General features: G+C 34.4%; 1 protein-coding gene across 1 annotated transcript in view; it reads left to right on the top strand.

Moving 5' to 3' along the window:
• The window catches only part of LOC139697415 (laminin subunit alpha-2-like), a 119,446-nt gene that overhangs the window by 86,618 nt on the left and 7,284 nt on the right, over positions 1–25,544 (top strand). The window contains exons 22-36 of the mRNA XM_071596112.1: positions 733–970; positions 1,580–1,747; positions 2,676–2,851; positions 5,524–5,682; positions 10,520–10,671; positions 12,467–12,841; positions 15,541–15,712; positions 15,864–16,029; positions 16,347–16,645; positions 19,436–19,657; positions 20,652–20,839; positions 22,917–23,126; positions 23,210–23,591; positions 24,558–24,740; positions 24,870–25,064. Of these exons, the coding sequence (XP_071452213.1) occupies positions 733–970; positions 1,580–1,747; positions 2,676–2,851; positions 5,524–5,682; positions 10,520–10,671; positions 12,467–12,841; positions 15,541–15,712; positions 15,864–16,029; positions 16,347–16,645; positions 19,436–19,657; positions 20,652–20,839; positions 22,917–23,126; positions 23,210–23,591; positions 24,558–24,740; positions 24,870–25,064 (3,285 nt within the window). The remainder of the gene's footprint in view (positions 1–732; positions 971–1,579; positions 1,748–2,675; positions 2,852–5,523; positions 5,683–10,519; positions 10,672–12,466; positions 12,842–15,540; positions 15,713–15,863; positions 16,030–16,346; positions 16,646–19,435; positions 19,658–20,651; positions 20,840–22,916; positions 23,127–23,209; positions 23,592–24,557; positions 24,741–24,869; positions 25,065–25,544) is intronic.

Below are 25,544 nucleotides of genomic sequence, written 5' to 3'. Positions count from 1 at the left end.
TCACACTAATATTTTGTTTTTGAAGGAGATTATGGTTTTTGCTAGGGCCAATTTTATGAGATAATGCTTTTTAACATACCATAAAAATTTTTTTTGTCATACACACATCACTTATCTGTTTGTTGTTCAGTAACATAAATTTACTCTTTAGAAAAATTTATAGTTCAATCAATAAAAGATTATAATTCAATGTGCCTAAATTTGTACATTATTTGTATTAGATGAAAATTTAATATGAGGTATATTCAAATTATCAGTTCTCCTAATTTTTTGTGAAAACTACTTACACCAGAAAGTTGAAATTTATGTTACTTTTTAACTTCATTACTCTGTAGGCACGTATTTTTTTAATTTTGGCAGTGCTATGATATTGTCACCATCAAGAACACTTCTTCTTCTGTAGGGTTGTCTTATAACTGTTGGAAAACTGTTGAAGGCCCATGGCTGAGGCTTCTTGGTTTTGTTGTCGTATGGCATTTGGCCTTATTTGAGATTTGTACCCAAAATTGCACATTCTTCACCAATATAGAATGCCTTCAAAGAATTCTCATTAAATTTCTCTTGAATAAAAGAACCAGAATTATAAGTATTTTTAATCAGGCAAACATTTAGCAACATCAGGGATATTTTTAGTCTTCACTGGGAATGTTTACTAATATCTTATAAACATTTATTCTTTAAAACTCCATGGCACTACTTTTTATTTAAGTGGCATATTAATGTAAATTGCAGGCATATTCACCATTTGATGATGGGACAGGTTCATTACTGGAGAAAGCATTGGATGCTCGGGGAGACTCAGAGGGGCTGTTGGAGGAGGCTGCAGGAGGTAAGGAGTTAGTGAAGGGTCTGAAGAGGCGGCTGGAAAAGGGGAAGGGAGAAGTGTCATCACTTCAAAAAGTGGTGCAGACAGCAGTGGATGCAGAGAAAAAGTTTCGAATGGAAGTTGAAAGACTTGAGAGAGAGATGGGTGAGTTTTAAAAACCAGTTTTAAGGCCAGTAAAATTAAATGGAATTCTAGCATGTTGAATTGATATTAAAAGGAGGTGAGAGAGTTTCTTCTTCTCATCTTTGAATACTTAAAGTAAATTGAATGATTCTTGTGTGTACAATTATATTCATGAAAATATCAATTTAAATCTTACAGACAAAACTCATTTGCATGCCATTTATTGAATTTTTTATTCAACAGGAATATAAAATAATGGCTACTAACACTTTAAGAGCAGAAGGAAGCTAAATATTTTTTCTTTCACATTGGATTGTATGATCCATTTTCTCTTATAAATAATATTTTTTACTAGTAATTCTTTAAGTATTTTTCATTCAATAGGTGGACTATAAAGTTGTAAACATGAAAATTCTCAACATTCTGTCTCACTATTCATATGTACTTCAAAAACCTCACTTAAAGGCAATTTTATTCATTGATTCAATTAGCTGAAATTTTGGAGAAAAGTCTCTCAACAATTATAAATAATATTTTTTTTTATTTTAGCTATAATGCTGACAATTATACGAATTTCATGGAGTAAATTGTTTTTTAAATCCCAGTATATTCATACCAAGTTATCTATAGCTTCCAGAACACCACCAGAAGTGAATACTATGAGAGAGGATCTAGATAAATTGTTGGAGAAGGTAAATGCATTATCTAGTAATGCTACCAAAGCTTTGCGTCCTGAGGTTGAACAACTTAAGTCCAATGCAGATTTACAAATTCAAACAGCTCTTGCAGAAGCTCATGGTAAGTCTTTTTAGTCCGCTTCCACTAAGATATTAACATGTAATTTTTAAATTAATATTTAAATTTAATTTTATGCTTGAAATAAGTCCATCGGTTTAATAATCAGTTATAATCTTTCTGGTAGATTGTTCAGGAACAGTTTTCATTTGCTAAACGGAATATCACATGGGGAAATAAATATTTTAATAATTATAAGATAAACCTACTCTGATTAAAGAAAATTAGTGGTCAGTGGTAGAGGTCTACTAGTAAGAGGAAACAATGCTCTCTTATTAATTTCTTCCATTCTTTTCATTTTGTACTTTAACTCTCAATTGATTCTACACTCTCTCTTCACTCTTTTTCTATTCTTCCTTTTCGCCTTCTTCATCATCAGATTTACTTTTGACACTACCAATTGTAAAGAGGTATTTTCTACACTGAAGACCTCTCATTGCTGTTGTGTCCTCTACTAACACTCTACTTCTCATTACATGCAACAAGCTTAAATTCTCATTACCATGCATAGTATCATCAACTTTTGAACCCTTTCCATTGATGCCAGCTACCTTACATCTATTGTACTTAGTTACATGTACACATAATACATTTGTCTTGCAGTAATTTCATTCACCAACTCTGTTTCTTTCCATGCATGCCTTTAACATCCCGAGAATCATTAGTCCTTGTCTTGCTGTGCTTGTCTCTAGATGGGCCAATCTAACACAATCTGCGCTGCCCATCAACTGAGGCTTTTTACTGTCACTTAAAAGTAATGAAGGTATGGAAGGTTTCCAGCCAGTATCTATGCCACTGGAAGCATTCCCAGCTAATACTTGTATTCACAACAGCACAGCACACTACAAGTGACTAACATTTTTTTATTATTCCTTCATGGGTGCATATAATATATATGAAATGCTTACTAAGTATTATATGATTTTCATAGTGGACAATGCATGGGATGATTTGCGTGAGGCAAGAGTACTCCTTGAAAAAAGGGAAAGAGAGGCCAGAGAAGAAAGAGAAAAGAATTCATCAGAGGATAAGAAAAATGATACTTTAGCAGAAGGTCTGCAGCTTCTTCGAGATCGGATAGCTCAAGCACGTCATGCTGCTTATGCTGTAAGTAATAATAATAATAATAATAATAAAAATACATTTTATTTGTCCAGAGACCAAGTAGCTACAAATGTTACACTTGATATAAGACACATCAGGGGAAAGTGACAAAATTCATTTGTGGATACAAGACATATCAGGCATTATCAAGAAATTCAGCAATTGAATAAAACATTTTCAATTTCAAGAACCTAAGTAGATTAACTTTAAATGCAGCCACACTTTTATGGGCCTTAATCTCAGCTGGGAGTTTATTATAAAGCTGAAGGCCCATAAAATTTGGGCCAGCACCTGAATTTTTTGTACCCACATATAAAACGTGCAGGTGCTCATTCTCCCTTGTAGAATATTTGTGGATATCACAATTTTTCACATACTCAGATAGATTTCTTTTTGTATGTACTATACATGCAAAATGTAAATACATGGCACTGGCAATACAGTACATCCAATTTTTTAATAAGTGTTTCAATATATGTAAAGCATTAGCGTATTCCATTTGGTGACTATTCTTTGGAGTTAATCTGAAAAAATTATACTAGGAATTAACTCTATTAAGTCTTTGCATGGGTGAAATGCAAAAATTATTCTAACACCATGCATAATATGTATGTGACTGTTATGCATTGCAACTAATAAATGCAGTTTCAATTTTGGTGTATATGATAGAATTCTTCCATAGTGTTGAGGCCTTCTCTTTGCATGAAATAGGACCAGGGTAGCTCGATATTTGGTGCTTTTATGTTGCCTCATGGCCCAATCCCTTCTTCAGCTCATAGCATCAGCAGTTTTATTCATAATGAATCAGAACAATCAGAAACCTACCCGCCCTCCCTCAAAGAATTTAGCAATTACTTGCATTGCCAGCAGTCACTAATTGTTGGTCTAAAAAGTTCACTGCTGCTCTGAGGTTTCCATTATTCATGCACCACCCATCTATGAGCATTTCCATGTAGTTTATGTATAGTATATCATTGTACGCTTCAGATATAAATGTAAGTTTGGTTGACCTATTTGTGATTTTTATCAAATTACTGGTACTAGAAAAAAAGAGAACATGGAATAAAAATTTATGTCATTGAACAAAGTACAGAAAATAATGCTCAACATCACTGGAGCTTTATGTCACAAGCAGTTTTTGTCATTCACTTGTATTGTTCAGATAATTATAAGCATTACCTCCTGTTCCTATGTCAGAAGGCTGCCCTTCTGTCTCCATAATCTAACCTCCTTCATAAGGTCATTAGTCAAAGGAATTGTGCATTTATAGCATTGTAAAATTTGATTATCCTTATAACTACCTGATCCACTGACTGAGGGAAAAAGGTTGGAGTGGAATAAAATATTTGCACCAAAAATTGCTATCTGTAGTCTTCTGAAAAGACTAACCTACTTGAGATCTGTGTTTTGATATGATACTTTGAAAAAAATGTGGATATATAATGCCATGAGCTCAACAAACTATTCAGAGAGCTATTATAACATGTTTGATGTTTTCAGGCTTTGTGGAAACCCATTATCACTGAAGTAAATGTACCAATGTATCTTTACACTAAATTTGTATTCAGTACAACTAGTTTTGATGCATCAGTGTCATCGACAGATACGTCAAAACTAGTCATGCCAAAAAAAAATTTAGTGGAAAGATACACTGGTATTTTTACTTCAGCTATTATAATATACAGACTCTTCCCTCTTCATCTGACAGCCATTCTGTCTACCACGACTTCAGTGGCCACTAATAATGATTTTTCTCTTTCACTTATTAAATCCATTATAAATACAATCATTTGCTTTCAGTAGTATATCCAGCCATCATATAGGTTAAATTTCAATAATTAACAATGGCAGCAAGAAATAATGAAAATACCCGTGTATACTACTTAAAGGGTAAAATTATTCCTGCAGTTCTGCAGAAGTAGCTTTCCATTGTTACCTCATCAGATGATCCCGTCCATGGCTGATGAGGTTAATGTAGTCTAGCCCTCTAAAAACTTCAGAAAAATGAATAGTGCTCAAAATGTTTGCAATGCTTCAAATCTTAAATCATATTAAGGTTAATAGCAAGGAATTTGGGTCACACCACTAAGTAACAGCTTAGAATTACATTTGTAAAATTAAACTAATGCATTCTAAAACAGACATCCTGTGGCTGAGGCTAAATGTTGGATGAAGAATATATTGGTACTTATTTATAACCAACTGAGACTCAAATAACTAGATATCATTTCATAAATCAGACTATGATTTTACTATTACCATGTTAAAGCATTTTTTGCAATAAAGTATTAGATATTAACTACCTATCTAAAATGTAAATAAAAATGCATACCACTAGCTCATGAAAAAGTGGTAAAGAAATTCACGGTACTTTTTCCTCACTTGACTAAAATATTAATCCATGAATTTGGAAAACAAATAATGCATAATTAATGTGAAGTAAAATCTATTTATTTTGAAGTTTCAGGAAATAAAAATTTTTTTTTCAAAATATTTGGATTTGAAATTAATTAACTTTAAAAATTTCTTTGCTTTGAACTGTACAATGTTTCAAATTAAGTGGGATCAAGTGGCAATGTTTTGCTGCATTCTGATGAAAATTAGCCTCAGTAAAAGTCATTTCTTTTACCCTCGATCTGATTCAAGTCTCATAAAATGTTTGCTTTTTGCTTCAGATTCACCTCTCTTTGAGTGGTCCAGGTAAAGGGCCACGATGTGTTAGGTCATACCGACCAGGGCTTGAACCAAGCACCACCAGTTCCATGTTGATTACCTTTGCCATGAGTGGCCAAGAAAAAGACTCCCTTCTTCTATACATGCCCAGTGCAACAGGAGTGAGTATCAATAATACCTTATTATTTAAATTTGAATCGCATGCATTTATTTGTAATTTATTTGTTATCATGAATATTCTCAGTATTAAAGAGGCCTTGAATTAGTCACTATAGTAGTGAGGTCTGCAGATATCAAATTTTAGTTAAGGCCACTAAGATTATGGCTGAAAAAAGGTATGATGGTTGATTGATACATAAAAAGTATTTTATGTATCACTTAACCACAACTGTATTTCATCCAGAGATTTTACCCTGAGAATGTATAACAGCAGGAGAACATGTAGGGAATATTCATTTCATTTGATGCCTAAATGACATATTCATCACACAGTACTTAAAATAATCTAAATTTGATTGAAGAGAATTATTCCATGAATGCATTGGATTTTGTTAAAAAATGCATTTTATGAATCTTAGTTTAAAAAGTTAAAATTTGATTTTTAAATTACATGCTCACTAACATTGATACTTGCATAGATAGATCATCCTATTAATCAAAATTAACTGTGTCCCAACAATTTGAGATTACCATAAATTCTCTTTCATGAAGAGCAAAGTAACATGAAACATTGCTACACTTAGTAATTTATTCAAAAATATGAAAACACAATTAAGGCCATCTCTTAGTTAGACACCATACACAAAACATTTATCAGCTCTCTTATGATGTGTAAGCCAAATGTAAAGGAATGGGGTACATAATAATAATAATAATAATACTTTATTCATTTTAAAAATGGTACAACCATATTAAATGTCGTCAATCATAATATTACTTAATATATAAACATAAGTTCTTAAATGTGATGAAGATTGTCACAAAAGAATTCATCCAATGAGTAAAGTGGGTGAGCAAGTAACCAGGTATATACCCTATTCTTGAAACTCTGGATACCATCTGATTTCAACTGAGTAGGCAGATAGTTATACAGTCGTATGTTCATATTGTGAAATGTGTTGTAAGTTGATGACAATCTACAATAAGTAGTATTTAGATTCGATTTACCTCTTGTGGAATAGTTATGGAGGTTGGACCTTAATTGGTAAGTTTCTAGATTAACTTTCACATGAATCAGAGCCTTAAAGATATACAAACAAAATACAGTCATGATTCTATACCTAATAAAAAAAGGTTTGCAGGAATCACGTGGTGGTATATTAGCAAGAGAGCGAATAGCTCTTTTTTGCAGTAGCAAAATTTGTTTAACATGAGGGGAATGACCCCATAACTCAACACCATAATTCAAATGACATTGAAAGAAGGCATGGTAAAGTGTTAAACGATACTCATTTGAAATGATAAAGTTGAGCTTTCTTAACATATAAACAGCTTTACTAAGTTTATTACAGGTCTGACTGATGTGAGTCTCCCAATTAAGTTTTGTATCAATATAAATTCCTAGTTAGCAGTTTCAATATCAGTTGTTTTTGATTTAAGACTGCACACAATATGCTGAGTTTTGTTAGTATTTAATTGTAAATGATTAACATCAAACCATTCCTTAGCCTGTTTTTGGGTAGCGCTAGATCGTAACTTTGCATCTTCTGGATGTTGACACTTTTGCACAAAAGTAGTGTCATCAGCATATAAAACAGATCTAGGTTTCATATTACAGGGCAAATCATTAATCATGATAATGAAAAGTACTGGGCCAAGCACAGAGCCCTGTGGTACATCACATTTTACTTTAAGAGCTGCAGACCGACAGCCATCAAGTTCAACCAATTGGTGGCGATCATCCAAATATGACTTCATTAGTTTCAGTGCAACTCCCTTAATACCATAATATTCTAGCTTTGTTAGTAATATTGAATGATTAACACAGTCGAAGGCCTTACTAAGATCACATAGTGTCACTGAGACTGATTCCTTTTCTTCAAATGCATTAATGACATAATTAACTATGGACTCTACTGCCAAAATTGTAGATTTCCCAGATCGAAAGCCGTACTGGGATTTGGAAAAGAGATTATTTAACTCAAAAAAATTACATATTTGATCTTTCATAATAGCTTCAAAAATTTTACCAAAAACGGGGACTATGGAAATGGGGCGGTAGTTAGCTAAATCATCTTTATCACCTTTCTTATAGACAGGTACTGTTTTGGAATATTTTAGAGCTGTTGGAAAATCTCCTGTCTCAAAACATAAATTGACTAACATTGCTAATGGTTCCGCAATGAGCACAATAATGTCCTTTATTAGGGAGTTAGAAAGACCATAAATATCCTTACTGTTGGATTTTTTAAATTTTTTAACAGTCGATATAATATCAAGTGGAGTAACAAAATTCCATTTAAAATTTAAATTATTCGGAGGAAGATTTTGCAGCATATTACCAATATTGGCAGCATCAACTTTTCGAGAGAACAAATTGTCTTCAACAGCTTTTAAGAAAAAATTATTTACAGCATCTGGGGTGAAAGGAAGATTTTCTTTTCCATTACCATGACCAACTTCTTGATTGATTACACTCCATGCTGCCTTTTGTTTATTTTTTGCATTCAATATAAAATCCTTGTAAGCATTATTTTTTGCACACCTAACTAAATTATAATAATCTCTTTTGTATTTCAAGTAGGCCTCTTTGTCATGCCGGCTTCCACTGGTTTTGTAAGAGTGGTAGTAACTAAGTAAATCATTTCTAAGAGCTAATAACTCCCCAGTATACCAGAGATTTTTTTTATTTTTAGTGGGGATAGAGTTTAGAATTTTTTTAGGAAAGCATTGTTCAAAAATGCCTAGGAAATTACCTAAAAAACTTGAAAAACATGTTTGTTCTACAGAGTCTGTGCAAAAACCATGCCAATCAATACAAGATAGAAGCAGTTGGAAACTCTCTAAACCTTCTATTGTTATGGGCCTCACAATTATGGTTTTACCTCTATTTGGATATATCTTTTGAGTTATTTGAGTATTAAAAGTGAAGCTTATACCTTGATGGTCAGATAGGAGATAGTCAATAACACTTATACTGTACAGTTCAGGACCATAATTGGTAATTACATTATCTAGGCAGGCAGAAAGTCGAGTAGGCTGTTTGTTTGCCCAGTATAAATTATAAGAAAGCAAAAGATTTTCAAGAACCTGACAATCACTAGTTTTTAGTGTTATGTCAATGTTGAGATCTCCACAAATTATGATATTGGCTTTCAGAGTCAAGAATAGGGATAGTACTAGTTCCAGTTGATTGCAGAAGTGTTCAAAAACACCATTAGGGGAGCGATACACAGAAGCAATGATCAAATTCAGGTCCTTCAATACGATCACAGATATTTCAAAGTGCAATTCCAGACAGAATTTGTCCAAGTCAATTACCTTGAAGGGCATACCTTTCAAGACATAAATACAGGTACCACCGTTTTTTGCTACAGATCGGCAGTAGAAAGATGCTAAGCCAAAATCACTAATTTTATACACATCAAATTCATTTTTCGTGATCCAGTGCTCACTGAAACATAGCACATTGTAGCCACCATGTTTGACTATTGCCTCTATCTCCGTTATCTTATTACGTAAACATCGCACATTTTGGCAAAATAAATTAATGCTATCTAGTCAAAAGGACTTGGGTTTTGATATTCCCGTTTGGAGGCGGGTAACACGTTTCTCTAAGGAACACTTTTCCATAGTGTTATCGGTGTGGCCCCTTGTTATTGAGGTGGATACCGGCACATCACTAGTTTTCAACTCGGAGTTCGGATTTACCGCGGTTCATTGGGTTAGAAATTAGGGTTCATTGGGAACATAGCGGTTCATTGGGTTAGAAATGTCACCAGATTTACTGCTAACCCAGAAAATATTCCTATTGTTCATATTGCTGTTAGTGAAATCTTAAGCATAAAAGTCTTTTGCAAAGTTTAATTCTTTATCAAGAGCTTCCTGTTTGGAAGATCTTTTGAGCTATCAAGTATAAGCTGTATGTGAAATAATTAATTTCTTCATTCTTCTTCTTGATTGAATCCCCTCACTCCCATAGGAGATAGGAATGCTAGTAAACAAAATGGGAGAAGAGGCCATTAAATGATTAAGCAAATGCACAGATGGGGAACAATCATCTAAAAATTAATATGTAGAACATAGCAATTTACATAATTTACTCATTTCCTATCAAAAGGCTGTGGTTGGCATTAAGCTACACAGGGTTCTTGTTGGAATCTTGGGTCAACACTATATATTTTCACTTCCTGCTTTCTTCATCCACTGTATATGAAAATTTGCCCTGATGTTTTTTTTCAAACAACATCCCAAGGGAGAATGGTGTTCTGATGTAATTTGTAGTTGCTATTCAGGCACTGGCGTGAGGAGTCATTTAGGACTGAAATAATAGGAGAAAAGAGGGAATAGGTATATAATAATTGGTGTAGGGAGGGATTGACTGAGCTTAAGGGAAGCTTCTTAAATTTGATGTTGCTTGTAGATAGTGTGTGGCAAATAAAAGAAAATGTTGGAAAATACCATTAAGGTGATTATACACCTAATTCTAGCCTTTAAATGTGCAATGTGCACATTACTTTGAATGTGTGTTGAACTCCACAGGTCTATTGTCTGGTGTCTAGTCTGTACATCTATTGTTTCCATTCCTGTTCATTCCCTCATAACTAATTATGATACTTTTCCATAAAATTTATTTCACAAAAGAATAGGTAAGTTATTGAAATAATCTGATTGAGCTCTAGGTAAAGGAAATTACTCAAATGTTGGGGCTGATACCTGCAGGCTTCTATGATGTTGTGATAGCCTCATATCATAGTGCCTTTATTTCCAGATATTAACTAATACTGATGTATAATTCTTACATTACTTATGCCGCTGTCATTTCTTCCATTAAAATAGCAAGACTTCATGGCATTAGAGGTAGTGGACAGGAAGGTGAGATTTTCTTGGGATGTAGGCGGAGGAGTGGGAGAGGTTTATCATCCATTACACATCCGAACAGCAAGGGACTTAGGAGAAGATAAACATTGGTATCGCATTGAAGTTGAAAGGTAAGCATATCAGTTGGTTTTTATTCAATGTCAGTTCACTGAAAAATATAACGCTACATTTCTGAATATTTCTCTAAGCTCATTACCATTGAAAATGCAGCAAAGTTTATGCAATCACATGAATTTTTGTGTCAGAAAAATGTTATCACTATTATCCTATATTTATGGCTGCAAACTCATATAAATTACAATATATTATCAGTGCTATTTTAAGTACCTTTTACAAACACTTAAATTAGCAAGCCTTCTTACTTATTTGGTATGATGCAAGTGGTCAATCACCCTGAAGAACTAAAAGTGGGGATCGGGATGGTGTGGGGGCTAACTTACTGGCTTCCCACCCTGAGGGCGTGGGTTCAAATCCCGGCGGTGTTGAATATTTTTCAGGTATCTCGATCCCTACTTGAGGTGCTTTGTGGAGGGCACTTTGAGTAAGTACGCCGTCCGTCGGATGGGACGTTAAACTGCAGACCCCTTGGCGCCTTTCGTAAAGAGTAGGCTAATGCCGATGCCGGGTTTCTCTCCACCCTTCATCCTTTCCTGTCCATTCCCTATGGCGCAAATGACCTTAGCTGTCGGTCGCCTCCCCTAAAAACTACTACTAGAACTAAAAGCAACCAAAATTGAAGTTTGAGCATAGTAATATCTATTGTTCCTCTGCAAGTAAAATTATCCTCAAAATTATTTGACCGTTTATGGCCCCCAAGTTTTCAATTCTAAGGTTTTTCATGGCAATAGTCCTTTATTTCAGTTATGAGTTATGAATAATATCAAATAGTTTGTAGTTGTACAACATTTTGAATGTTACATCTATGAAAAGTCATTTATGCTCCATTAGAAATACCACTAAAATTGTTATAGAAGTATTTAAATGAAGATGATATTTATTGATGAGTGTTAATTCAAAATCATAGGTAGATAAAAGTGATGGAAGCATATTAGTAGATGAAAAGTGAATGAAAGCAGATCCACAGATTTTTCATAGCATACAAAGTTTTCTGTGTTTTCAAAATCTGAAACTCATATTGTGTGTAAGTACCCCGTTTTTAATAGTTCTTATAATACATTTTGCTGAATCTCAAGTTTTCTAAATTTTTACAAACATTTTAACTTCTTTGCTTTATAATAATAATATTTGTTGATCCCAGGACTTTACAAAGTAAAATATAGAACAAGTCAGAGAACAAACAATCAGCTGTTTTAGGATTCCGAAGACTCCAGAAACTTTTCCACACTATAATGGAATTTATCTATCAGAAAATGCTTGCGATATATCTTAAATGTACCGCTAGAAGAAGCAGATTTTATGCCTGGTGGCAGATAGTTAAAAATTTTGATGGCCACATGACAGGGACTCTTATTATACATAACAGAAGAGTGGCAGAACAATGTACATCAGCACTCCGTTGAGTATTATGCTCTTTTACTTAAGCATTAGTGATTACTTGTTTTGTATTATCGATAACATACATACATAATAGTATATAAGTAATAAATATACAGAAAGTTAGAATTTTCAATTCTTTAAAATAAGATTTGCAACTTTCCCATGGAGGTGTTCTTGTTATATACCTAATACACCTTTTTTGCATTGTAAAAACTCAACAGAGTTAGTTAGTCTTTTTAAATTGTGACCCATGTATGTAATTTAATTTTATTTACCAGAAATTCTAGACCAGGCACAGGCTGTGGAAAATATGTACATATTTCAAAATGTTTAACTGTAAGCATAGCAGTTAGTGATTTACAGTTCAAAGGTTTTGTAGTAACTAAATTAAAAACTTTTCCTCTTCAGAACAGGGAACGTGGCAAGATTGTGGGTCAGGCCACAAGTTCTACCTGAAGGGTCTCCACACCTGGATGCTCCTCCTGCTTCCAATGCTACTGCTCCTGGCTATGGACGTATTGACTTTTTGGCCTCAGACCAAGTTTGGGTTGGAGGCTGGGGATGGGAAGAATCACAAGGCAGTCGGCATGGCCGTAAGATGTCTCCCCATCCCACTGTGTCTGCTCCTGCAATTTTATATCCATCATCCGACAAACCCAATGCCTTGAAAGCACAGAGATTTGTTGGGTGTCTTCATCAGGTTGTAATTGATGGTAAACCACTGGGTCTATGGAACTTCATGGCTGAAAGTCCTGGTAGTGCATGTTCTGCTTGCATTGAGGGGTAAGGAAAAATAAGAATTATTTGATTAGAATAATCTCTTATAGAATCATTATGTTTTTTGTAAAATTATTTGCATAGACAATGACAAGGAATGCAGAACAAACTATGCTCATACATAGTGCATTCTGTGATCTTTAAGTAAAACATTAGTTTCATGAAATAACTTTTTACATATAAATTAATGTAAAATACATTCTGAAAAAATAAATATATGCAAGGTTTATTGAAAGAAAATTATACCTTGTTATATTACCTTGATTAGGATCCTGGGTCATGTTTGTCTTTTCTTCTATAGTGAAATTAAGTAACTGAGAATGCAAACTCAATTAGTGTAAACATAAAAATCAAAGTAAGTAACTTATTATTAATGATACCTAATTCCTTTTTACAAGAAATCTGTCTAAAGACATATCTTTCTGAAGATACTTCAAAAGTTTGTAAAAATTCAACTTAGCATTATCCTTAAATAAATTTCTGATTACTGCCTGCCTTAGCCACTGTAGCCACTGCCTTATTAGGGTAATGCTTCATATGCATGGTATGATGCAACAGTTTCCCATTACCTCCACATCTCATTCAACCTACTCTTCTGGTCTCTACATTCCAATGAATGCTTATGAAGTTTCTGAATGGTAAATGAGCAGGTATTTAATTGTCAAATTGCTGCTTGGATTGGAACAATGTAGCAGCATGACATGGTCTTTCATTGTCTTGTGGCTAGGCAATACATTCTCCTCTGCTGTTAAATAGGTTCACTTTAGCTTGGGTCTCTTCCCAGAAGAGACTCATCTCATTCCAATTAAAAACCTGTTATGGCAGGCAACCCTCCCAATCTACAAGTTTCTTGAAGTCACTGATGAAGCTCTCTGCTGCCTTTGAATCAGAGCTCACTTTTTCACTATCCATCACAATGCATAGGGATGATGATGATTTTTCTTTTTAACTTCTTGAATTATTCAGGGCTCTCCTTAAATACTTCTTCAGCTGTTAATGATCATGGTGCCTTCTCAATGAAGTCAGCAGAAATTACTTTCGCCTTCTCACAAATGATATTCTCATTAATAGATTTGCATTGCATTTGCTTTTCCCTTATCTATATAAAAAGTAATCTTTCAACACCTTTGAGAATGCATAGCGGTTGCATAGATATTCTTGTTACTCCCTATGAAGCATCTATCTGCTAAAATTTGTACGTGTACTTGAGGATAGTGTAAATTGCTGATGTAGTCTGAATGTATGTACATGCCAGATCAGCCATGCTCACACTCTGTTTGCACTTTTCAGTGATTTTAATTTTCATTTCCACAGTTATTTTTCTTCTCTTATGGCTGTCTTCTTACTGCTTTTTCTTTGTAGAAATTTTGAAAACTATGCACAAAATATAAGTAAACTTTGCAAAAAAATCACAAATAATGTGTGAACACAAGTTTGGAAAAAAGAGTGATCACTAATAACACTAAGCTGCTAGCGAAATGAGTGCTAAGCACAACCTGAAGTAGCAGGCATTCCTGGAATCCTCATCTCTTCATCACTTATTATGCAAATATTTGCTCATTAATTGAGTCAAATTTGGCAAAAGTAATTTAGCTTGTTATGAGAATTATTGGCTGGGCAAGTGGTCATTAAGAGAGGTCCCACTGTTAATATATTTCGAACTATCTCTTTTAAAGAATTGAGAACACATGATTAATTAATGTTATTAACAGCTCTAAGTTCAAAATAGGAACTAAATTTTTATTGCATCTACTAATCACATTAACCCTAGAATTCTTAAAACTAGTGCACTTTTGTTTTTGTAACTATTCAGTGTCTCCTTGTTTGTAATAGTTCCTATCTTAATTAATTGTAATGCTACCATTGTTACAGTCCAGAATTTAAATTGTTCCCTGAAATGTGAAAAATTACTTAGCTAAAATACCTAGCTACTAAACTAAGTACATACTCGGTGAACTCAAATCTGCTGATGTAGATTGCCAACATTTACAATACCACAAAAAATGTAGCATTTGATTAACTATCTGGGTGACCACTCTGATTCAAATTCTTTTACATCATTAAAAATTAGGAGCTTATTTTAAACATTTTATTTTGTATTTTTGTTCTGGAAAATGTCATTTAAATGTATCAATTTTTCCATCTATTCGTGAAAATTGATCCTTTGCAATTACAGATATCAAATATGAAATATGATTCCAAGTGTGAATTTTTAGGAATTTTAGAATATTTTTCTGGATGATTCACCTGTTCTATGACTAATGTTAGTCCCATATTCAAGGAATCTGTTTGAGGCTTCCAAAGATTCTATTCATTTTTGATTAATCTGGGAAGCTGATGAAGGAAGAATAAGGAGAAGGTAGAAGTGTGAAGGGGCTGGTAGAGGATTTTGATTTGAGTAATATACAAGTATGTTAAGGTTATTTATATGTTAAGGTCAATGGCCAATACAGTGATCGACACCCAACCCCTATAGGCCCTTAGAAAAGTACGAACAGTTATGTAACGGATTTATTGTATTCTCCAAGAGCTTTTTATGTATTTGCATTAGAGATTGAGGAACGTTGGTAATGTTAAATCCCTATTACTACAGGTATATATTGGTAGTTTAAATACTGATAAATATTACATGAATTATCAGTATGCTTAAGTTTTTGCTTCCCTCTTTCATTGCTATATATTAATGTTTTAAAAATATTTATTAGTGCTGAAGAGATACGAGATGAGTCAGCATACAGCTTCAGTGGCGATGGAAGTTATGCAGTTCTACTCCATGATAGTCGCTCTCCATACAATAAATATGTGTTCAGCGTGTCCTTTGCCATGCGCTCATTCGATGAAGATGCCATTCTGTTCCTTGCAATCAGTCGTAATAAGGTAAGTCACTATTAATTATCAAATTGCTTATTATATAAAATACTAATAGCTTTGCTTAAAATATCAGCACAATCATTCATGCAGCAATGGCTGAATGAATGAGTGTAGACTTTTGGGTATAATTATGCCACTTTTCTGTATGTAATTTCAGGATAGATACATATCCATCGTTCTTCGCAAAGGGCGAGTTGTCTTTAGAATAGGGTATGGTGGTGATTCTCGTTTGGAGTTATCCACAGAAGGTCGTTATAACAATGGAGAATGGATTAGAGTAGAAGCAAGCAGAGCCTATGATCGAAAAAGACGTCTTGAGAAAGGTATGTGGAGATGAAGACTAATGAAAACAAGTAAAATTAACATTTACACTGGGCTAATTTTCAACAGTTTAATATTAAATCCCATATAAAAATGTACTTGAGAACTTTTTAGTTTTTGTGTCCATGATGACTCATTTACTGTATTGTGATTACATGTATGGGCTTCTTTTATATGCTGTACCATAAAGATATACAAGTATATTATTCTGAGCTAAATTTATTTGCTAGTTTTCCTGTAAATTGATTGATATAGATTAAATTGATACTCCATTCCTTTGATCCATTACTCATGATGAACCACATCACTTCCTGAATAGGACTGTTGAAGGTTGGTGGTGAGAGCCGAGATGGAGCACCCAGTCCCCCGCCTTCAGGACCAGATGCTCTCCCAGATCTATCAGGAGGAGAATACTATATAGGAGGAACACCTCCTGGATTCTCCTTGCCATCTATGGGTCCCCTAGGTGATTGGGGCATAATGGGAGGGGTCCTTGAAGGCAAAGGCTCACATGCACACCCTTTTAGAGGATGTCTATCGGACCTTCAGGTTGTGCAAGAGGGCTACAATCCACTGAGAGGGCAGTTCTATGGTGTGGAAGCATCATGCCCCAATAAGGTATGCATGTTGAGGTTTTAGACCTTGTGGTTACGGTTAGCCCTTAAACTAGGCTCTATGGATAAAACTTGGATTCAGATGTATTCCTCCCATCATGTTTCCATCCAAATTGTTTCCACTGTTTTATGTATTATGACAATTATAATGAGTGCTAGGAAATAGTATCTATTCAAAAAACAAACAAATTTTGCCATATTTCACCCCACCAGCATGGTGCCCAAGGTGCATGGCTCACCTGCACCTTCATCCACTGTTGATTTAAAGTCATAGAAAGTGTGAAACTTTACATAAGCTCCCCCACCTTTGAAAGTGTATTACTTTGCATAAGATCAAGAAGCTCTCTTTTCATGAATCAACCCTCCATCAGCTGCTTTTGAATCCTCTTCTTTTCTTAACCACACTAGAAGGGTGCTGGTTTTGGTATTATGTGCGATGTCCAAAATAAAACTGGAACAAAGTGCATTGAACTCTTGATTTCCCATTTTGCAGATTATCCATGCTATTCTCTTTTCCCAGCACCTCAAAATATTTCAATGAAATTACAATTGTAAATTTAAATTAAGGCTTTGAAACTTCAATATAAGAAGTATATGTTTCAACATCCTTGAATTTCTTAAATGTTTAAATATTTTTGATTTGGATCAGAAGATCGAAAGTTATCAATAGTTTTTAATATTTTAATTTAAACTTTTTTTACTAGCCAAACTTTCCCAGTATTATTTTTGTTGCATTCATTAGCTCTGAAAAGTCAATGTTCTCCATTTTCTCAATGAAATACCTAGTTTTACAATGAAAAAAGAAGGTACTAACAATACTCCGTACAGTATTTTAATTGGTATCATATTATGAATATGAATCCAAAACAACAGTGCATAGTAAATATTTTCCCATCATCTGTTGTGCGTTTTCCCAGGCTATTTGATTGGTTCACTTTCTAACAGTATAATCTGCAATTTGCTTAAAGATAGTTATGCGTTCTTCTAAAACTATAATTCCACCCTAAAAATTGTACTTTAATATTGCTAAAGAAACTCGAATTTAGCAAATAAATAAAAAGAATTGTTCATTTGTTTCCTAATTGCAGTTACTTGTATTTTATTTTGATTCTTATGAATTGAATCCGTTTATGTCACGACCTTATTTTCTGGGTATTTTAGTTATACATGTTTTACGATTATCCGGGCATCATCTTGCATCTAGTGGGATAGGTAATTGAGGGTGTGCTGTACTTTGAACCATTTTATAAAATCTTTGCTCCCATAAAAGATTTTGAAAATATTTTAATATAAGTACGAGGGTCATCCGGAAAGTAGTACCCGTTCGTGCCGCATGAAGTGCTGACGACGCGAGTAGCCGCTGGACGAGGTCAGATAGCTTCAGTGGCTTGTCTGCCTTCTCTGAGCCAAGTTGCGTGACGCTAGCATTGCCTGTGTTGTTTCTGTGATTGTTTACAATGTTTAAAAAAATTGAGAACGCCGCCAGTTGTGAAGTGAGGGCAGTGATTAAATTCCTCAATGCAAGAAACGTTCGCCCATGTGATATTCATCGCCAATTAAAGGAGGTGTATGGAGACAATGTAATGGACGAGTCGTCTGTTCGGCGGTGGTGTCGCAACTTCAACATGGGGAGGGGGAACACACACGACGATGAGCGTTCGGGGAGACCGTCTGTCATTACAGACCAACTGGTGAGCTCAGTTGACGAATTCGTGAGGAACGATCGGCGCGTCACAATTGATGACATCTGTGAGCATTTTCCCAATGTTTCTCGAACAATTGTTCATGAAATTGTTAAACACCATCTGCATTATGCAAAAATTTGTGCAAGATGGGTCCCTCGCGTATCTCAATGAGCTGGCGGCGAAGGACTATGCAGCAGGAATACAGAAACTTGTCACACGTTATGACAAATGCCTTAATTTGCTTGGAGATTATGTTGAGAAGTAGTTTAAAGTATCCTCTTTCAAATAAAATTTTTTATGTTTGTTAATATTTACTTTTGTGTCTTTATTTCACGAACGGGTACTACTTTCCGGATGACCCTCGTATATATATGTATATTTTTTATAAAAATTAAGATACTAAGGGCCTCAATCAAAAATCAAGATACTGAGATACAGGCCTTGTAAATAAATAGATGTAGTAATTTAAAAAGTCAAAGGATGACTTAGTTATCAAAATGTAATACATTGCAGGCATTGCATATGAAGTCTTTTAAGATTATTTTGTGCTGTTTATGAACAAAATAAATGAAGTGATAAGCTTATAAGTGTGTAAGGTGTCATGTAGTCATAAAATGCAAGATAGGGTGGCTTAAGTATAGGAGTGAAGTATCAACAGATCAAGTAAAGGAAGTATTGCTTCCTCCATATTGAATAGGTGCTTAATGTACTTATGACCAGTGAAAATGGTTTAAAAATAAATTTTTTAAATTGTAAGATAAAATTCTGGTGGATTTTTAAAAATCTTTTCATGGATTCTTTGAAAACCCTGGTGAATTGTGAATAATCCTTGATTCTTACTTTAATAAGTTACTGTGAAGCGACGTGATGATTGCTGCCATCTTATCAATTCTTTAATCATCTTTTGATAAAATACAAAATGCTTTATTTCAATGTATTTGTGATGGTCCTATTTTTCTGTGAAATTTTACAAGTTTGGAATTTTATATGCTTTTATTATGAATTAGGGCTTTAAAATTCCAAGGATTTCTATTTTTCACTTTTACCTCAATACTGTTTCACTCTTATTATATATTTAATCCTTTTGTATGCATTTTCACCCAAAACAGCCTGCTAGAGTGGTGAGCTTCTATGGCAATGGGTATTTGGAAATGGATTCACATGTTCTAAAGAAGAAGGCATCCTTAGGATTTGTTTTCCGGTCTCCACAACCTAATGCTCTTCTCCTGTTATCAACTTTTGATGCATACCCAAAACAGTCACCTGGTACAGAAGGCGGATCTTCAAAGGATGATTATGATGAGGAAATGACTAACTTAGTTGGCCCTGGGGTGAGTTTTAATTTAATTATTTATCTCAAAATTGAAATTATTATTTTTTTGTGCTAGTGTTGAAATTTAAATGCGGAAACAATGGGAACTATCCCATTATTGTAAGAAGATTATTCTTCACTTGTTTTGATAATTAATGGAAAATATTAGTTGCCTCACCATAAGAATTTACATGCGCTGAAATGCTTACTGGAAAGTTTTTTGACATTGAAAATGCTGAATGTAATTGCTTTCTCAGCATCTCAGGTGTTTTGATATTATTTTTTTCTTTTGATATTGAGTGCTGTGCTTCATCATTCTGGTGTATTATTTCAAATAATGAACAAAATCATGATGGGAATTGCATTCTGCAACAAGAAAATGAATTACTTAAAACTATTCAGAAGTTACTAACGAGAAGGAGGTAATTCCATGTTCTCTGAGAATTTGTTTCTTTCTCAGAAACAGCTCTGGGAAAAAGAATGAGAGTGAATTCAATCTCGTGGGGGGGAGGGATAAATATACATGTTACATTTCATTTCAGATTTGAAAGTATCATATATTACTTTCAGATTGAAAATTGTTGCAACTTACTTTTGCTTATTAAACAGTTTTAATTCCATTATTTTCAGGATGTAAACTATAGTTGTCTTGTTTTCAGTTTCAAGAGAGTCATGTATCCAGACAAAATCATTCTCACTGCAAATGAATGTGGAAATACTGGTCTAGGAGTTTCATATTTTGTTTGTTAATACAATTTCATTGACTTTTATGAAGTTTCATTATAACTGCATGCTTACGTCTTTCAAAAGGGAGAAAACATTTATTGAAATGCATTAATAATAATTTAAATGAGTGGCTAGCCCAAAGAAACGTCCCATTATGTAAAGTTAATGGCTAAAACCAAGTTAAACTTACTTTTAATTGAAGCATAGACGAACATGCCTGCATATATATGATAAAAATGTGTAGTTGGGTATCAATCGAATGAAATATTTTCTTTTGTTACTCCTAGGACTCAGACATGGACTTAGTGTCATCAGAAAGTAGCAAACAAAACCGTTCTTTCTACTCAGTATCGCTGGATGGAGGTAGAGTGGAAGCAAGAGTTGAAGCTGGGAGAGGTGAGGTCAGACTACGATCAGAAGCTCGCTACGATGACAACCATAATCATGCTGTCACTATGATCAAAACAGGAAGGAGGTTGGTAACTTTTATTGGTATGACGTAATATGCTCTTGGACATCTACACCATGGAGCCTACTAAACTGTAAAATGTGTTATATAATTGTGCAATTGCATGATGAGGTGGCTTTTCTCATTTCCAGTCCCTCTTTTATAGGCTACATTGTTGCAAAGTATTTCTTAGTCATGAAGGTCAAGGTCTTCTTTTTTGTAAGCTTCACAAATGAAAATATATAGATTCAGCATTTTCACCGCATGTGTTTAGAGAAGTGGTTGAAAAGAACTTTGCATCTGCGTGAAATCTCTTTTTTAATCTTTTGTTAATAAAGCAACACAACTTCAAGTTCTCTAAATTAAATAACACACCAATCAACTGTACGGTTAACTTAATAGATGAGGGTAGAGCTCACCTTATACTGAGCCCAATGGTATATGAAATTAACACATTAGTTCGGGGGGCAGTCCTTCTCTCTGTACTGCCTGTGATTTACCATACACCCTAAAAACAACATATCTTGAGTGAAACTGAGAGTATCCAGAGGCATCACCCATAGTCAAACCAAAGCACACTTGTCAGGGGCCCAGCTCGCTACCCACTGGACTATTCTGTTCCACATTAGAAACCTATGACATAAATATCTCTCTATTAGTACTGGAAAAACTTATCTACCACTCTCACTGTAATATACTCACCCCCTTTTTGAGCATTGAAATAAAGAAAAAAATTAAATACTAAAAAATAGAAGAAATGATAACTTTGTTTGACATTATAAGCATTAATTTTACCATGAAAGGTGTCAAATATAAAATTTTCTAACAAATCTTCTAATAATTCACTTTATCAGTATAAAAAATGGCCAGTGAATAGTGAAATCATTGCAGAGGTCCAGTGTATGTCAAAGCACATCCATTCCATTGATTCGTACTCCATAGCCAAATTGTAATTTTACCCATATGTACTTGACTTGCCATTTTTAAACATGGCAGATTTTCCCCTGAAGGGGCTTCTGTTCTTACTAGTGCTAAGAAGTGCAACCTTACCCTTCCTTGAAACCCTTATACAAGATTCAAGTACATTGCACTTTAATCCTACAGTGGGATTTCCTATTTCTTTAGCTTCTTTCATTACTTTTAGGTTTCATTTCCCATAAAATCATGCTAATTTCTTCAACTATTAATTATATGAACTAGACTGGACCAAACAAAAACAATCTAATAGCAAATTCAAAACTTATCATTGTAGTCATTAAAAAACTTGTAAGCGTTTAGTAAACATGATACTATATTGTTTAAAAGGCGTTAGAGACCCCTGAATTGTGCCTGATGGCCTTGATCAATATGCAATCAAATAATACACTCCCTCCTGTTATTTCCTATCATGCATCTGATCCTAGAAGGTAGATGAGGGGTTAATTCATCTACATCAAGGACCTGCAAAAAGGACAGAGATATTAAGAGGCTTGAACAGGCATAAAGCATGCACCATCAGAGGTGATATCTAGGAAAGAGGCATATGTGGTTAGAGGGCTTAAACATTAATATAGCATGCTTTATTTTTTCATTAAAATAGTATTGAAATGGATGAATTAATGTTAATGGCAAATTTTTACAAAATAAAAATTGAGAAAATGCAGTTTTAGATAATGAGCATTTTCTTTTGAATTCCCACCTAATTTTGTGATAAAAGCAGCCGCAATCTTAGTACCTTTTTAAATGCTTTTATCACCCTTTGATGCTTTATCTTAAATTTTGCGAACAGTTTCTATTCATGCCATATATGGACCAATCTGTGATTTGAATTGTCAATGAAATTGGTCACCAAATAGTATCTTACTCCTGAAATCAGTCCTAATCAGTTGATTTTGGAGCATCAGTGTGGAGATGATTTTGAAAGTCATTGATAAGATTTTCTCATATTAATGTTAAGCTCAATAAAGCTGGTACACTATTTATTCTTAAAATCCCTGTAATTATTCATATATCAATGTTTTTATAATGATGCACCGGCTCATTGCTTCATAATTTAGGTTATGCTTAATTAATCTGTTATAGATGAATTTCCATTTTATATATTTGCTTTTCATGTCATATTTAGGGTTGAACTTCGCGTTGATGACAGAACAGTAAGCTCAGCAACCTTACCTGAAGGAGCATCACAAGTTAGAGCTCCAGAATCTGGAGGTCTGTTTCTTGGTGGGCTACCGCCAGTAGAGGTCAACTGGAATTCAAGTATTGCTTTGGCTGGCATGGCTCCTAATTTTCATCCCTTAATCGGTGCTATACAAGACTTCATATTCAATGATGAGTAAGAAAACCTGCCCATTTTTCATTTGCACCATGCGATCTTGCATCACTTTTTGAATTGATTTTAACCCTTGACTGTTTTAGGTTGCTCCGATTTGATAAACCAGTGGCCTTTCTCAATGTGGGTATTGGCCGCAATGAAGGCCCTGGTATTTTCCCCAGTTCTGGACACCTCTCAACACATCACCAACCAGTGGTCAATGATAGGGGAAAGCCTTATGGAGGTTCTACAGGGCCTGGTGAGATTTTTCACTCTGGCATGGGACGTAGGGATGGAACTGAGAGGGGTTGCAAGAAGGTTGAAAGATACTCCTTGGAACCAGGTGCTGTGAAGTTAGGTGACAAACCTGGGTCACACATTAGATATCTACATCGGAAGCGATCCTCTATCCTCCTCCAACGAAATTTTTCACTTGGAATCACTTTCCGTACCCATTACCCTGGTGGACTTATCTTTATGGTACCGGTAAGTTGCATTTTCATTTCAGAGAGGGAAAAATTATTTCCTTTCATCAGTATACTAATATGTGATTTTTTTATCTGTCAACATCCATAGTAGTATCAGATACTATGTATTGAAAGCTCTAATTAAAAGCAGATACATATGTACTTCATTCTATTCTTTTTTGATATTATGAAAATGATGAGCTGCTATGTCAGGTGAAAAACAAAAATGAATGATGATTTTATTGTGCTATATTAACTGAAAGCACCAAAAAAACTTGATGCTTGGTTGGTTGGAATGGTTGCATAAATTATGCAACTAAGTAAGATTTAAACCAGTCCCTCAGCACTACTCATTTTTTCCACTTTAAAGACAGGAAAACTTTTTAAGGCACAGGAATGAACCATGGAGGTCACATACTGCCATAAAAGCATTTTAAAACAAAGTTTATATTTCTCAGACTCACAAAAAGAATTCAACAAGGGTTTTGCTGAACTAATTTGTAAAATAACAGTCAAACCAATGGAAGATAGAGTTTTTTCAAATAATAAACGTAATTTAGTGAATCTTAATCATTTTATTAATTTTTTATGAAACATGTTAGTGTCTTATCCTTTCAAATTGATAGATGCCTTTATCCCCCATTTCCCAATGGGTTCTCAATTGAAGAATTTAAATTGGTTGGTGAACGACTTCCATTTTCCCTGTTCCAATTGAAGTTTATATTTCAAAATATTGTAATTATTAAATCATATTTTTGTCACATACCTACCTCAATTTTATTATTTCCCCAAGACAAAATATGATCCCCTTCCATTAAGTGCAAGATCACTTATCTCTGCCGTTTTCTTTTGATGCAATAAATGTTGTCCTTAGCCCACTTTCCCAAGCAAAAGTGGGAATTTGGAGTATAAATGTATTTCAAATAGATTGGATTTATTTCTATGGAGCTATCTTTGATAAATTCAGCCTGATTTATTTTTTTAGGGTGGTGGCGTCTCTCCTGGATCAAAGAAGAGGCATAGTTCATTCCTTACTTTGGTTAAACCACAACGACAAACTTTCCTCATGGTTTCCCTGAAAAACAGTCAGGTGCATGTATTTGTGCATGGTAAGAAGAAACATGAAACTACTCTTCCTGGAGTGTTCAATGATGGCAGTTGGCACAATGTGAGCATAATTATAATGTCCCTTAATGCTGAACGAATATTCTATTCTTCTTGTATTTCTTACATATTTGAACCTGTCAACTTCTGGTTGGTTTAAAATTTCAATATTGTGTCAAATGTGCATCAACAGGTGACACTGCGTAAGGAAGATCGTAAACTTTGGCTGTCAGTGGATAAAAACAAACCATCACGAATGAAAGTACCAAAAAGACTTGGTGGTGGTGGTGCTGGAAGCATGGGAGCTGGTGATATATATATTGGAGGAATACCCAATGCAGATTCACCATCTGGAGATACTTGGCTTGCATCTCTGCCAGAAAACCTGGTGAGCAATGTCCCAAATGATTTTTTTAATTCAAAGTAAATACATGTTATTGAGTTTTTGGCAGTGTTGTCTCAGTGCCCATCACAGCACATAAGTTGTAAAAAATTCTTTATGGCACCAGTTGGATACCCAAACCAGAGTTGGCTCACTCAATGATACAATCTTGACTTGCCAGTCAGGTAAGACTACCAACTGCACAAAAAACAGTTCCACCTTGATGAAAAATGCATATATTTTTACTTTAAAACAAACAACCAAATGCTCCAATAATTAAAGTACATACAAGGCCAGTCCCAAAAGTAGTAGAACTGAGTAATGAACAAAATGTATTGCCAGAATGTATACATTTGCTCAAAAATCGTCTAAGTAGCACCCTTGTGCGTTCACACACCACTGTCAGCAGATTTTCCATGCCTCATACATCTTCTTGAAGGTGACACCTTGCACCTTGAATGCTGCTAAGCTCCCTCATTACAGCCT

The sequence above is a fragment of the Hetaerina americana genome, unplaced genomic scaffold, assembly GCF_022747635.1.
Source record: "Hetaerina americana unplaced genomic scaffold, ioHetAmer1.1.p SCAF_1, whole genome shotgun sequence".
Lineage (NCBI taxonomy): Eukaryota > Metazoa > Arthropoda > Insecta > Odonata > Calopterygidae > Hetaerina > Hetaerina americana.
The sequence above is the reverse complement of the archived record's forward strand: the minus strand, read 5'-3'. Positions and strand labels throughout refer to the sequence as shown.